General features: G+C 37.4%; 1 protein-coding gene across 1 annotated transcript; it reads right to left on the reverse strand.

The window, feature by feature from the left end:
- Positions 1-1,894: 1,894 nt before the first annotated feature.
- On the reverse strand, positions 1,895-4,162 carry bglapl (bone gamma-carboxyglutamate (gla) protein, like). Its single transcript, XM_017480758.3, has 4 exons — positions 4,004-4,162; positions 3,663-3,905; positions 3,447-3,561; positions 1,895-2,732 (listed from the first exon to the last, which is right to left on the reverse strand). Exons 1-4 carry the CDS (start codon positions 4,062-4,064, stop codon positions 2,630-2,632), a joined length of 522 nt encoding a protein of 173 aa, XP_017336247.1. The 5' UTR covers positions 4,065-4,162; the 3' UTR covers positions 1,895-2,629.
- Positions 4,163-12,708: the final 8,546 nt, after the last annotated feature.

Raw genomic sequence — 12,708 nt, forward strand, 5'->3', positions numbered from 1 at the left:
CGGAGGGCTCCATGCTACTATGTTACTTCGATTTTATATGGATACACTGTAAAATAAATAAATAAAAAATAAATACATAAAAGAGTAGATAACAGCTTCTTTACAGAAATTAATTACTAGATCTTTACCACAAATCACTGACAAGAACACAATCCCTGCACAGTGTTCACCAGGCTCAAAAAGTAATCCATTTTATTTTGCCAAACACCGAATACTGGGATTTTTGCTAGTTACTACGTACTACGCTAAATAGACGCAATGAATTTTAGTTCTGCACAGTATTGTAGGTTACTAGGTAACCCTGAGAATGACTGGCATCCCATCCAAAGTGTGTTACCGCCTTGTGCCCAGTGTTCCTGGGATAGGGTTTGGATCCACCACAACTCTGACCAGGATAAAGTGGTTACTGACAATGAATTAACTTTAGTAAATTATTAGAACGCCCTCCCAAGGATATAAGTTCAAAGCCGATGGTTCCCCAATATATCCAAAGTGTAAAACCGATGTGGGTAGACTCTGCTTTTGGTATTGTAGGAAAATAGAGAAGTTCTGGCAGGCTGTAGGACAAGAAATCACTAGTATTTTAACCATCCCTGTAGAATGTGATCCATGTTGCTTGGGATACAGGGTGGCTTTATTACAGATAAATATAAATGTGCAAGAAAATGTATTATTTTAAACTGGATAACAGATAAAGCCCCTTCAATAACACTTCAGTGGGGGCACAGTGGCTTAGTGGTTAGTACGTTCACCTCACACCTCCCGAGTTGAGGGAAGGATTCCCGCCATGGCCATGTGTGTACGGAGTTTGAATGTTCTCCCCATGCTTTGGGGGTTTCCTATGGGTACTCCGGTTTCTTCCCCCAGTCCAAAGACATGATTGGCGCATCCATAGTGTGTGAATGTGTGTGTGATTCTGCCCTGTGATGGGTGTCCCCCGCTCCCCAGGATAGGCTCCAGATTCCCCGTGACTCAGTAAGGATAAGCGGTACAGAAAATGAATGGATAGATAACACCTCAGAAGGTCCTACTTGAGTATGTATCATTGGACTATTTAACCTGTATGTTACGTATTAAAGACGATGTATTTCGTAAAACAGGGGAGCCTATTTTGTTATATATTGGATTAAGTATATCTACTATTCTTTGTCGTAGTAGGTTTTTGTAGTGCAGACTTGTGCTATACTTTTATAGTTTTCTATCTGTAAGTTATTTTTCTTTTCTTTCTTTCATTGCACTATGTAGTTCTTAAGTAACTACCTGCATAATCGCTGTGTTGCTGTTTGTCTTGTTTATAAAGGTTGAAAATTTAATAAACATAATTTTAAAATAAATCATTAGCATTGAATGTTAGTTAACCACATTTAGTGTTTTTGCTAATTCCATGCTAGAAACTTGTTGAAAGAACTGGACTTTCTCAAAGAGATTTGAATGGATAAATGCTTGTTGTGTTAGATTCAAGATTTAAAACATTATTTACAACAATTTTAATTTTGTTCGATATTGTTAGAGGTTTCATTTTTAAGATTTACAAGGAATACATGGCCCCAAGATACTGAACAACTCAACACGGCTTGGGGTGAGTATGTAACGATTTACAGTACATACACAGAGTGATGTAGTTCCAGTTGCTGACAAACGTTGAACAGTAACTTATTGGTGTATGGGTGTAAGGGAAAATTATGCAAATTACAGTACTAAACTATTCCTTAGTGTGCTACTAGAAATGTATAAAATCTACACATGATTTCGTTTTGGCTTAGAATTAATTTAGAATAAACACCATACTGCAAATATAGATTGTTGCTAGGCCTACCATTTGTTAAATATCATTCAGTCAATCAAACGTGATAAATTGGAGGAAAAAAAGAATCACAGTACAATTTCAAAACTGTACATGTTAAAACATTTTTATTAAAACAATGTACAAGCATTTTCCATATCATTGTGTCACTAAAAAAAATGCTATATGTATATTAAAAAAAAGACTATCCACAAAGAGACAAGTCCTAGATCAACTAGCAAAAACATGTGTAAAGTACAGTTTATGATTTTATCTCCCCTAGCTTCGAGTGTTAAATAAGGAGGTTTAGCACCATTGTGATGGAAGATGGCATTGAGCCTTCAAGAAAACATAAACTCCACAGAACAATAATAATTTAAAACTAAATAAAATGAATGATATGTTTATGGTTTGCCTACTAATGTGTCATTCCTTGATCTATGCAGATAAGCAAATAGCTCTACAATGAAACACTATATTAGCAGATGTGGCATTTTACAGTCCCTGTGACAGTTGTCAGGTTGATCACACCACAGAGATCATATACATAGTGAGATACTCATGCTATTCTTAGACTACTACATAAATGAGTTGTCACTGTAGTTGTGGTCACCTTTGATACAAAACCAGAAACTCTCTAGTGGTTTCAGTAAAAACATACAGCAAAGCAAAATCTGGAGCTGTCGAGGGGAAAAGCCAGAACAGCCATTTATTTTTCTCCCTTCACCTCTTTGCAAAGCAGGGGAGGTAGTGAGACCCGTTCAAATACCGCAAAGCTGGTTTCTGTTCCATCTAAATCTGGATTAGCTTTGAGTCCTTGTAGAAGCAGCTTCTCTCTGAGGCCATTTAGAAAGGGATGGGGCCGTAGTATGCTGTGTAAGCCGCCACGATCCCTTCAGTGTCAGACATGTGTTCACAGGCAATGTTGACCTCGCACACCTCTCTCAGACTGTTAAAAAGTAATAGAAATGTTTAGATTTTAGATGATAGAAAATATATATATATATATATATATATATATATATATATATATATATATACACACACACACACAAGTAAAGGGAAAATTTCCAACTACATTAATATTTTCTATAATGTGACTATTAATGATATTTATAGAGTGCTGATTGAGACCTACACACATAGGACACACTATTCTTAAAACATAATGTAAACTAATAGAATAGCATAGAATAATATTCCTAGGAATATAGTAAAATAGAATCTGATAGAGTCGTCGTAGAATAGAATAGAATAGAATAGAATAGAATAGAATTGGATAAGAGTCTCAGGAATATAGTAGAATAGTGTCTGATAGTCTTCGTAGAATAGAATAGAATAGAATAGAAAAAGATTCTCATGAATATAGTAGAATAGTGTCTGATACAGTCTGTGTAAAATAGAATAGAATATAATAAGATTCTCAGGATTATAGTAGAATAGTGTCTGATCCGTCTTCATAGAATAGAATAGAATAGAATAAGATTCTCAGGTATAAAAGTAGAATATTGTCTGATACAATCTCAGTAGAATAAAATAGAATAGAATAGAATAAGATTATCAGGTATATAGTAGAATATTGTCTGATACAGTCTCAATAGAATAGAATAGAATAGAATAGAATCTAGGAAAGCATGAGTAGAGCGTGGAGCAGAAGGTGTACCTCTCCAGCTGAACTGGGGTCAGGTCTGCTACTGGCGTTCCTGCTCTTCTGTGTCTCCTCAGCAGGGCTGTGGCGAGAGATCTCTTCACCATCACGTGGTCAGGTGCAGCTGTGGCTGCAGGATGGAAACACACGCACACACACTAAAAGCTCAAAGCCAGACCTGTCCAAACGAGTGTTTAGTGTAATGTAGTGTAATGTAATGTAGTATCTCACCTTCAACACTGTTAGAGTTGGACTCAGATGAGGAAGAATCAGAGGCAGAATCAGAGGCGGAATCAGACGCAGAATCAGAGTCCGAAGCAGAGTCAGATGCGGAGTCAGAGGCAGAGTCGGACGCAGAGTCAGAGGCAGAGTCTGATGCGGAGTCTGATTCAGAGGAAGAGCTGGAGGCTGCGGGGGCATCAGCTGCAGGATCAGCTTCAGGAGCAGTGTCAGGTTCAACAGCAATATCCACTACTGCACACAAGACAAACATGGACGCAGATGCGTATAACCCTTGTAATGTCCTTTAAACTGCAATTTAAATATGAGGAGAGAAAACTTCTTTATCTTACCTCCTGTAGACATGCAGGCAGACAGCACAGAAAAGAGGATGAGGAGGGTGAAAGTCTTCATCTTTTCGTCTTTTGTAGCTTCTCTCTTCTTCAGAGCTTCACGTTCTGTGTCTTGTTTGTTTGCGGTTCTTCTTTCTCTGTTTTCTCTCGTTTCCCTGAGCACCTTTATACTGTTCGAACCCCTTCACAAGAACTGCTTTCGAAGTTTGTGATTGGTTAGAGAATCAAGTGACACCAAGCCTCTTTCTGCTTTTCAAGACACATCCTCACTGACACACTCACACACACACCCTTGCACATATGCACCCCAAACACCACTTTCTAAAACAGTCGTACATGTACCAAGACGCTATATAATTCAACCACAAACGATTTTGACTTGACATGTTTGGAACATGTTTTATAAAGATTGGTTTAAGTTGAAAGTAATTACAGGTCGATATAGATCTGGAGGAAAACATTTCAAATTTATACATCTGTTTTTCTTCAAAATGTTTCTATAAAAAATATATGCAACCCCATTCACCTCTGTACAAAATAACCTAATTAAAAAAAGATCATTCTAAACAGCACAATTATAAAAGGACCTGCAGTATCCTATGTTTATTCATTACCAGCAATATGTGACAAGTTATCATCTGGTATTTAAATTTCATTGTATGATAACCATAAAATGCAATATCATGACTTCTGACCATAAAGCAAGGTCATCAACTCCACTCCTGGAGATTTAGAGCAAACAGAAAACAGAATGAAAACAGAATGATTTGGATATTGAATAAAAAGTATAAAAACAACTGCAATTCCATTCATTCACAAATACAGGTCCCAGACAGGAGTTCCTAGCTCTGTCAGCTTTAAGAGAAATGGAGTCAAACTGAGGGAAAGTTGAGTGAGGTAAGTTTGATCTAAGGTTAATTCAAACTGAGGAAATGGTCAAACTGAGGTAAAGTCAAGCTGAGGTAAATGTGAACTGAGGTTATGGTCGAACTGAAGTTAAGTTGAGCTGAGGTAAATACAAACTGAGGAAATGGTCGAATTGAGTTAAAGTCAAATTGAATTAAATTCAAACTAAGAAATGGTTGAATTGAGGTAAAGTCAAATTAAGGTAAACATGAAGTAAGGAAGATGTTCGAACTGAAGAAAATTTGGCTGAGGTAAAATCGAACATCTTTGAAGTCAAACTGAGGTAAAATCGAATTCAGGTAATGGTTGAACTGAGGTAAAGTCAAACTGAAGTAAATTCAAATAGAGATAAAGTCAAACTGAGGCAAAGTCGAACCAAGGAAATGGTAGAAATGAGGTAAAGTCAAACTGAAGTAAAAATGAACTGAAATTAATGGTCAAACAGAAGAAACGTTGCGCTGAGGTAAATTCAAACAGAGGTAAAGTGAAATTGAGGTAAAGTCGAACTGAATTAAAGTAAAACTGATATATATTCAAACTGAGGTAAAGCTGAAGTTACTGTAGGTAAACTCAAACTGAGGTAATGGTCAAACTGAGGTAAAATTAAACTGAATTAATGGTCAAACTGAGGTAAATTCATACTGAAGTAAAATTGAACAAAGGTCAATTGAATTAAGTCATTAAATAATATTATCTAGCTAGCTAGTTGTTTTTTTAGGCTTAACTTTAGGCTAGTTATCACCCTTGTAGCTAGGCCTATACACAAATCACATTAGATGATTACTTGGATCAATTTAATTTGGGAAGACTTGCTTATTACTGTGTGCTTTTTGTCTAGTTTTTGATGTAATTAATCAGCGCTAGCTAGCAAAAATAAATAAATAAATAAATAAGCACTGTACCTGCAAAACCATTCTAGTCCTTGAAAATGTACTGCCATGCTATCAGGATGAATTATTTTCTTTGATTCATACTAGGAACTAATCATCTGTAATGTATCAGATTTAATGTAAGAAGTGGTTAAATATTTAAACCTTTTCCAGAGTGTCCACTTAAAATGATTACCTCACAACTGCAGCATATTTCAATGTGTTATGTCCGAAACTTAATACAGTATAAAGAAATGAAATATATGTGTCACACACATGATCATTACTTTTTATATGACACACGATCTGATAGATTTTCTCATGCACTTCTTCATCCGGGCGGACCAATAATCCATCCACACAGACCAGATAATTGCCGTCTGTGTGTGTGATCCGTCTGTAAATGACCAGAAGGACTCATTATGTGCCAGATTTAATTACAGATTTGTTCTAGACTAACCAAAACCACAGTCAGACTAAACCACACAAGATTTTATGGCAAACTTTGATGCCTGTTTGAGCATTTCTATATGTTTGCATTTTTGGTGCAACATAAGAGTTGGCATGTTTTTTTGGGGGGACTGCAGCTGGATTTTTGTTACTGATATAATAATGGGCATGGGCAGTGGGGGTACACAAAGACCCAGACCCACACACACACTATATCATTCATCCATTAAACCTACATCAAGGTTTTATTGTTATATCTACTATATAGTATCAGAGTATGTTTTTTGACCTCTCCTCTACTTCTGATATACTGTTTATGCATGTTTATGATATTCTTGGTGGAAGTGATTTATGTTGGCCAGTCTGGTATGTAATTTCAATGTCTGCTGCACTGACTATTTTGTGGATTCGTCCCAATGTGAGGGGCATTCTGGGGAGAAGAAAAAAAAACACAAACATTGAGTCTTGGCGAATCCAGTAGATGTATCCGGTCACTGCTACCCAGTGTATGCTGTAATTTTCAAATCTGAGCACTGTGTTTTTCTGTATTGTGCGTGCAAATAGCTCTTTTCCTTGTTAGTCATGGCCCACAACAAATGGAGCAGGTGACTAATGAATGAGGAATAAGAACTAGGGATCCAAGTGACTTGTTCAAGTGACTAGGGATCCAAGTGACTTGTCATTCCCTTTTTAACCATGTACAGAAAATATTATTATAAATATCACATTTCTGTCAAATAACAACATATTGGAGACATGGCCCACATCACAGATGTTTGGGCTGTTAAGGGTTAGGGTTAGGGTTATTTATTAGTTACATATCCTTATGTGCACTAATTAGTCTGTAACACAGACTTATTTTTGGGCAAGATAAATTCTGGCTCATTTGGATGGTAGTGTAAAGACACTTGTGCTTAATTTGGAGTAGCCGAGATTAAGTCAAGCCCGTGTCTTTAGGTGGTCGAGGTCAAGGCAAGATCAAGTCCAGATGAAAACAAGACTGACTCAAAATCAAGAGCAAAAAAGGCAGGCCTTTACTTCAACTAGTTGCACTGCACCAATGATTAGGCTATGTTTTCTAGAAGAAGGAATTACTTCTAGTCAAACTTGATTGGAAAGATCACACAAACATTATTTTGACAAACTCTTGGCCCAGACCAAGACCATATTTAGCAAAACCAGTGCCCGAGAGAGACAAGTGAAAGTACAAATGCCACTAAATCTGAGACAAGTCCAAGTAAATACAGAAAGGTCTTGAGGCCAGAATTGACTCTTACAGAACTACTGTTCAGTACATGTTAAATACATGATTGAAGGAATATAACATGAGAGGGGTGGCGTTATAAGAATTTTTTTTTATTTTTTTTTTTACGTGGTTTGGTGTGATGCCGCCTGACACAATCCAATAACAGTGACACTGGAGACTCCTTCCAAAATGCTGAATAAATTTCCTAACAGAAAACTCTAAGGCAAAGTTTAACAGCACTCTTTAGTTAATCTCTTTAGTGTAAACGTTTTCCTTAAACTATTTCCTTCTACATCAATTTCCTAACCTAGTCTTACTTGTTGATTTTAGCAGGTATTGAATTAGTGTGTTAAGGCCAGAGGAAGGTAGATGTTGGGTCCTGGGGTAGCCCTTATGAGACCATCAGCACTGATTGAGCTTGTTGAATTAGTGTCTGAGGACAGTGGTTAGAGACTTCTCTGATTGGCTGTTCTGATGCCACTTATAGCTAGAAGTGTCATACTGTTTAAGACACCAGTTCCTGCAAGACCGGGCCTTTTGTTTTATTTTATTTACTTTTTAAAAAATGTAGAAATACTGACTACTACCACGTCTTGGTATTGAAAGGTATTTCATTTCAGGCACACACACAAAAAGGATGTACATGTCAGACAACGTCAGTTGTCGTCTTTGCTGAGTGTTCGAGTGAAAATGTAGGATGGGAACCGTGCTTGGTGCTAGTTCTTCAATGTGGGCTAGGTGTGTCAGGGCCGTTAGAGAAGCCGGAAAAAAGCAAACTGAACTCCTGAGGATTGTATGGGTGTGATATTCACAAAGCTGTGGAAAACAGTTGCCAAAGACTCAAATGATGAGAACACAGCTTGGACTTAACTGCAGCTGTAACAGACCACTGAGAGCAATCAGCCACACAGCAAGGGAGAGGAGACAGAGAGAGACAGAGCTAGAGACAGAGAGAAGGAGAGAAGGTTCATGGAAGAGGGTTCACGGAGCACAGTAGCCAAATGCGGCTTCACCGCTGGCATCCACCATCACGGGCATACACCACAAACAAACCCAGCTGACCGCTGTGTGTGTATGTTACACAGAGATATAGTGCTGCACACAGCAGAGGCAGTTTGTTGGAAGGATCATCCAGGATCATGCATAATTACAGTGAGAGTTTATCTGTTTTTAGTGCATAATGTATTTTCCAGGGTTGAGATTCTTTCTCTATGGAATGTTTGTCTACAATTTCAGTCTAACACTTTTGCAGTGTTTTATACATAGCTTAAAGAACACACAAACCTCGATAGAATTCAGCTGTCTCTCTGCCAGGAATGCACACAATGTCTGATTGTCTGATTCACCAGCCCACTTCCTCACTCCTCAGACGCCCCCCCCCCCCCAGCTCTCTCTCAAGTCATCATTTATAGCTCATCATTCTGCCTTTAAAGGAGAAATCAACCCTGATCTACTATTTATAGTCAATAAATAAAAAAAACAAACATTTAACTGACTTTTGGTTTAAACGTCTTTCACAGGCATGTTGGTTTATTTTTACTTTGGTTAAGGCTACACACTACGCAGTGGTGACTCAACGGTTAAGACTCTGGGTTACTGCTCAGAAGGTTGAGGGTTCAAGCCCCAGCACTGTCAAGCTGCCAAGACCCTTAACCCTCTCTGCTCCACGGGTGCCATATCATGTCTGACCCCAGCTTCCTAACAAGCTGGGATATGAGGAAAAAAAAGAATTTCACTGTGTTGTAATGTATATGTGACAAAATAAAGGCTGCTATTCAACTGCCTATTGATAGTGGTGCTATTTAACCCTTTCTTCTTCTCTGCCTAAAGACAGTGATGCAGCAGAGCTTTATTCCTTTACTCTGTCCATCTCTCTCGCTTCCGTATCTTTCGATTCTTCTCAAATCGATCAGCTTCAACTTTCTTGCTAATACCGACATCAACGTCATCACCCTGTCTTCCTGTAGCTCACTGAGTCGTATAGCTGCAGTACATTCTGGAACTTTGAGTCCAACATCTCCACATCATTATTAGATTTCTCAGTAATGTGACATTTCAATTCTGCAACGTCACAATTCAATATTATCAACATGGTCTCACACTCGCAAAATAATCCAAAACAATTTGTACGACTCAGGTTTAAAAAAAAAAAAAAAAAAATTAACAGAAAAGTTTAAAAAAGAAAAAAAAATACAAGGTTACGGTTGGTGTTGGAATTCTGTAACTTGTAACGATGTCCGAGTGTATAATTACTAATAATATCTTAAAGGAATGGTTTGGTGAAAAATAAAAAGAGGTTTTCACAACATTATGGGTAAAGCCTTGTGGAAATCTGGAATAATGATTTTTTTCCTTTGTGAAAATTTGTATAATTCCACACTAGCAAATAAACTGTGCGGTTTAAATGACCCAGTAAGAATTTCTGGCTAGAACATAGTTGGTTGTTTGGATGAATTTTAATTCATAAATACAGACTATGGCTGCTTATTTCCCTTATCCTGGGAAAACAGTTACAACACCAATGTCATATGAAGCATATTGATGTATTTATGTGAGATAAGACTTTCTTTACTTAGCAATGTTGACTACATTTGGCTGATTGACTGCATTTCTTTAAAACTAGGGGGAAAAAATTAAATATTGAACCTGCTATTGTGGCCTTGACCACATATTTGTCCAGCACTGCTGCACCCTTTCCCCGTCGCTCTGACTTTCTCTCTCTGATGCCTACTGCATTTGACTCAGAATTGCATCTCATTGGCATCTCAGTACATCACCGCATGCATACTGGCTGTGCTTGACAGAGTCACACAATTTCTGTTCTTGGTTGTTGTTTTTTCCCCCAACAGTAATGCTGATTTACGATCAGTTTTGTGGTTTGTTATGAAAGTCAGGGTTTGGGTGGGAGGTGCTGTTATGGTGTCATTTTATTTTGTCATCGTAATAGTGTGGTAACAAGCTGCAATTATCCACAAATAACATGTCAATAGTAATACACTGTACTAACAATAAAGCATAGCAATTTCCTAGTTGTAATTGTAGCAAGACCAAACTGGTAAAATATATATATATATATATATATATATATATATATATATATAGCTAGTTTGACTAAAGTTACAGCCCATTACTCTGTGTTTACACCATTTAAAGACATAACAGCTAAGAAAGAAAATTGAACACAAGTAATTGATCATTTTACAGCCACATAATTGAGTAAAACGAGTTCTTTGCTTTTTGGGGCAAAAATTCAAATGATAAATCTCTGTACATATTTGAAGCAATTAGTGAGACGAAAATATTGCTGTGAAAGCTGAACATTTTATCCAAATGTGTAAGAAAGAAAGAAAAAGACAAATTGTTTAGTATTAGCAATAAGTATACACAGCTCAGCCATAACACTAAAACCACCTGCCTAATATTGTTATTATTGTGCTGCCAAAACAGCTCTGACCCATCGAGACATGGACTTCACAAGACCTCTGCCATTAGGGAATATTGCTGACATGAAGGGGTGTACTTGCTCTGCAGCAATGTTTAGGTAAGTGGTATGTGTCAAATTAACATCCACATGAATGCCCGGACGCAAGGTTTCCCAGCAGAACATTGCCCAGAGCATCACACTTCCTCTGTCAGCTTGTCTTCTTCCTATAGTGCATCCTGGCACCATGTCTTCCCCAGGTAAGCGACTCACACGCACCTGGCCGTCCACATGATGTAAAATAAACCACCTTTCATCAGACCAGGCCACCTTCTTTCATTGCTCCATGGTCCAATTCTGATGGTCACATGACTATTATAGGTGTTTTTGGCAGTGGACAGGAGTCAGCATGGACACTCTGACCTTTTTTTGCAGCTGCACAGCTCCATACGCAGCAAGCTTTGATGCACTGTGTGTTCTGACACCTTTCTATCATAGCCAGCGTGAACTTTGCCAGCAATTCTGTGGGATCGGATCAGATAGGCTAGCTTTCTCTCCCCATGCGCATCAGTGAGCCTTGGTGCCCATGACCCTGTCACTGGTTCAGCGGTTGTCCTTCTTGGACCACTTTTGTTAGGTACTAACCACTGCACACTAGGAACATCCTGATTTTGGAGATGTTCTGACCCAGTCGTCTAGCATCACATTTTAGCCCTTGTCAAAGTCTCTCAGATCCTTACACTTGCCCATTTTCCGATCTTCCAACACATCAACTTCAAGAACTCACTGTTCACTTGCTGCCTAATATATCCCACCCCTTGACAGGTCCCACTGTAACGAGATAATCACTGTTATTCACGTTATTCACTGTTATTATGGCTGATCAGTGTATACAATTATTACCAATATTTGCAAACTATTTTAACAACTGACGTTAAATATATTATGGATAATTCTAACCAGTATTATCATTGTCTAACAATTTTATCTTGTTCTATAGAGTTACTAACATATCATTTATAATATTGACATGTTTGTGGTTAAGTATTATCATGGCTTTACTCATGTTTTACTGATCAAATAAACTGCTACCATTTTTCTGTCCTGTTATCTCAAGATTTAAAAACAAAACACAATCTGAACCGATACAGTAGGCTTGTAGAAGTACGTTCTGTCAAAATAGGACATGACAACTTTTTAAATAATTGCCCCAAACCAGGAAACGGTGAAATAACAGCTATTAAATCCACTAATTATTCCTATTAATTTTGTAAGTGTAAGTGTCTAGTTGCAGTGCCTCCTTTACTCGACTTTCTTCATCATTAAAAAAAAAAGTTCTACAGGATGAGTTAATAAATAAAGGATTTTATAACTCACTTCACTGTCTCACAGTCAACTATAACACTGATTTTAAAGTACTTTTATTTCCTTTCTAAGACCGAAATGACGTTTCAGACGTATAATCTGAACAGCTTCTGGTGTTTTGTTCAGAATGAAACGAGTGTGCGCACTTTTGGTCATTATCGTATCTTAGGCACACGCACTATATGACCTGAGATCTGAGAATAACTTTATTTCAGAAATCATGCTTGATTTTTTTTTTTTTTTAACTAATGCATTTAATTGTCTAATTTTATGTTACTTTATCACATTTCTTTTATTTATTTATTTTAAAATATATACTTTACATTTGCCTACTGTTTTAACTTACAGTATATTTAACCCTTATCCATCTTATCTTATAACCCTTTACAGAAAAACAAACAAGTGTGCTATCGGACTCTCATATGTGAGATGATGTGACTTATATAAA

This window comes from Ictalurus punctatus, chromosome 12 (genome assembly GCF_001660625.3).
Source record: "Ictalurus punctatus breed USDA103 chromosome 12, Coco_2.0, whole genome shotgun sequence".
NCBI classification, from domain to species: domain Eukaryota; kingdom Metazoa; phylum Chordata; class Actinopteri; order Siluriformes; family Ictaluridae; genus Ictalurus; species Ictalurus punctatus.

Coding starts and splice junctions, on each gene's coding strand:
- bglapl (XM_017480758.3), bottom strand. CDS start 4,064: ATGAAGACTTTCACCCTCCTCATCCTCTTTTCTGTGCTGTCTGCCTGC. Junction 3,906..4,003: donor TGCCTGCATGTCTACAGGAG/GTAAGATAAAGA, acceptor TCTTGTGTGCAG/TAGTGGATATTGCTGTTGAA. Junction 2,733..3,446: donor ACCCCAGTTCAGCTGGAGAG/GTACACCTTCTG, acceptor ACTTTTTAACAG/TCTGAGAGAGGTGTGCGAGG.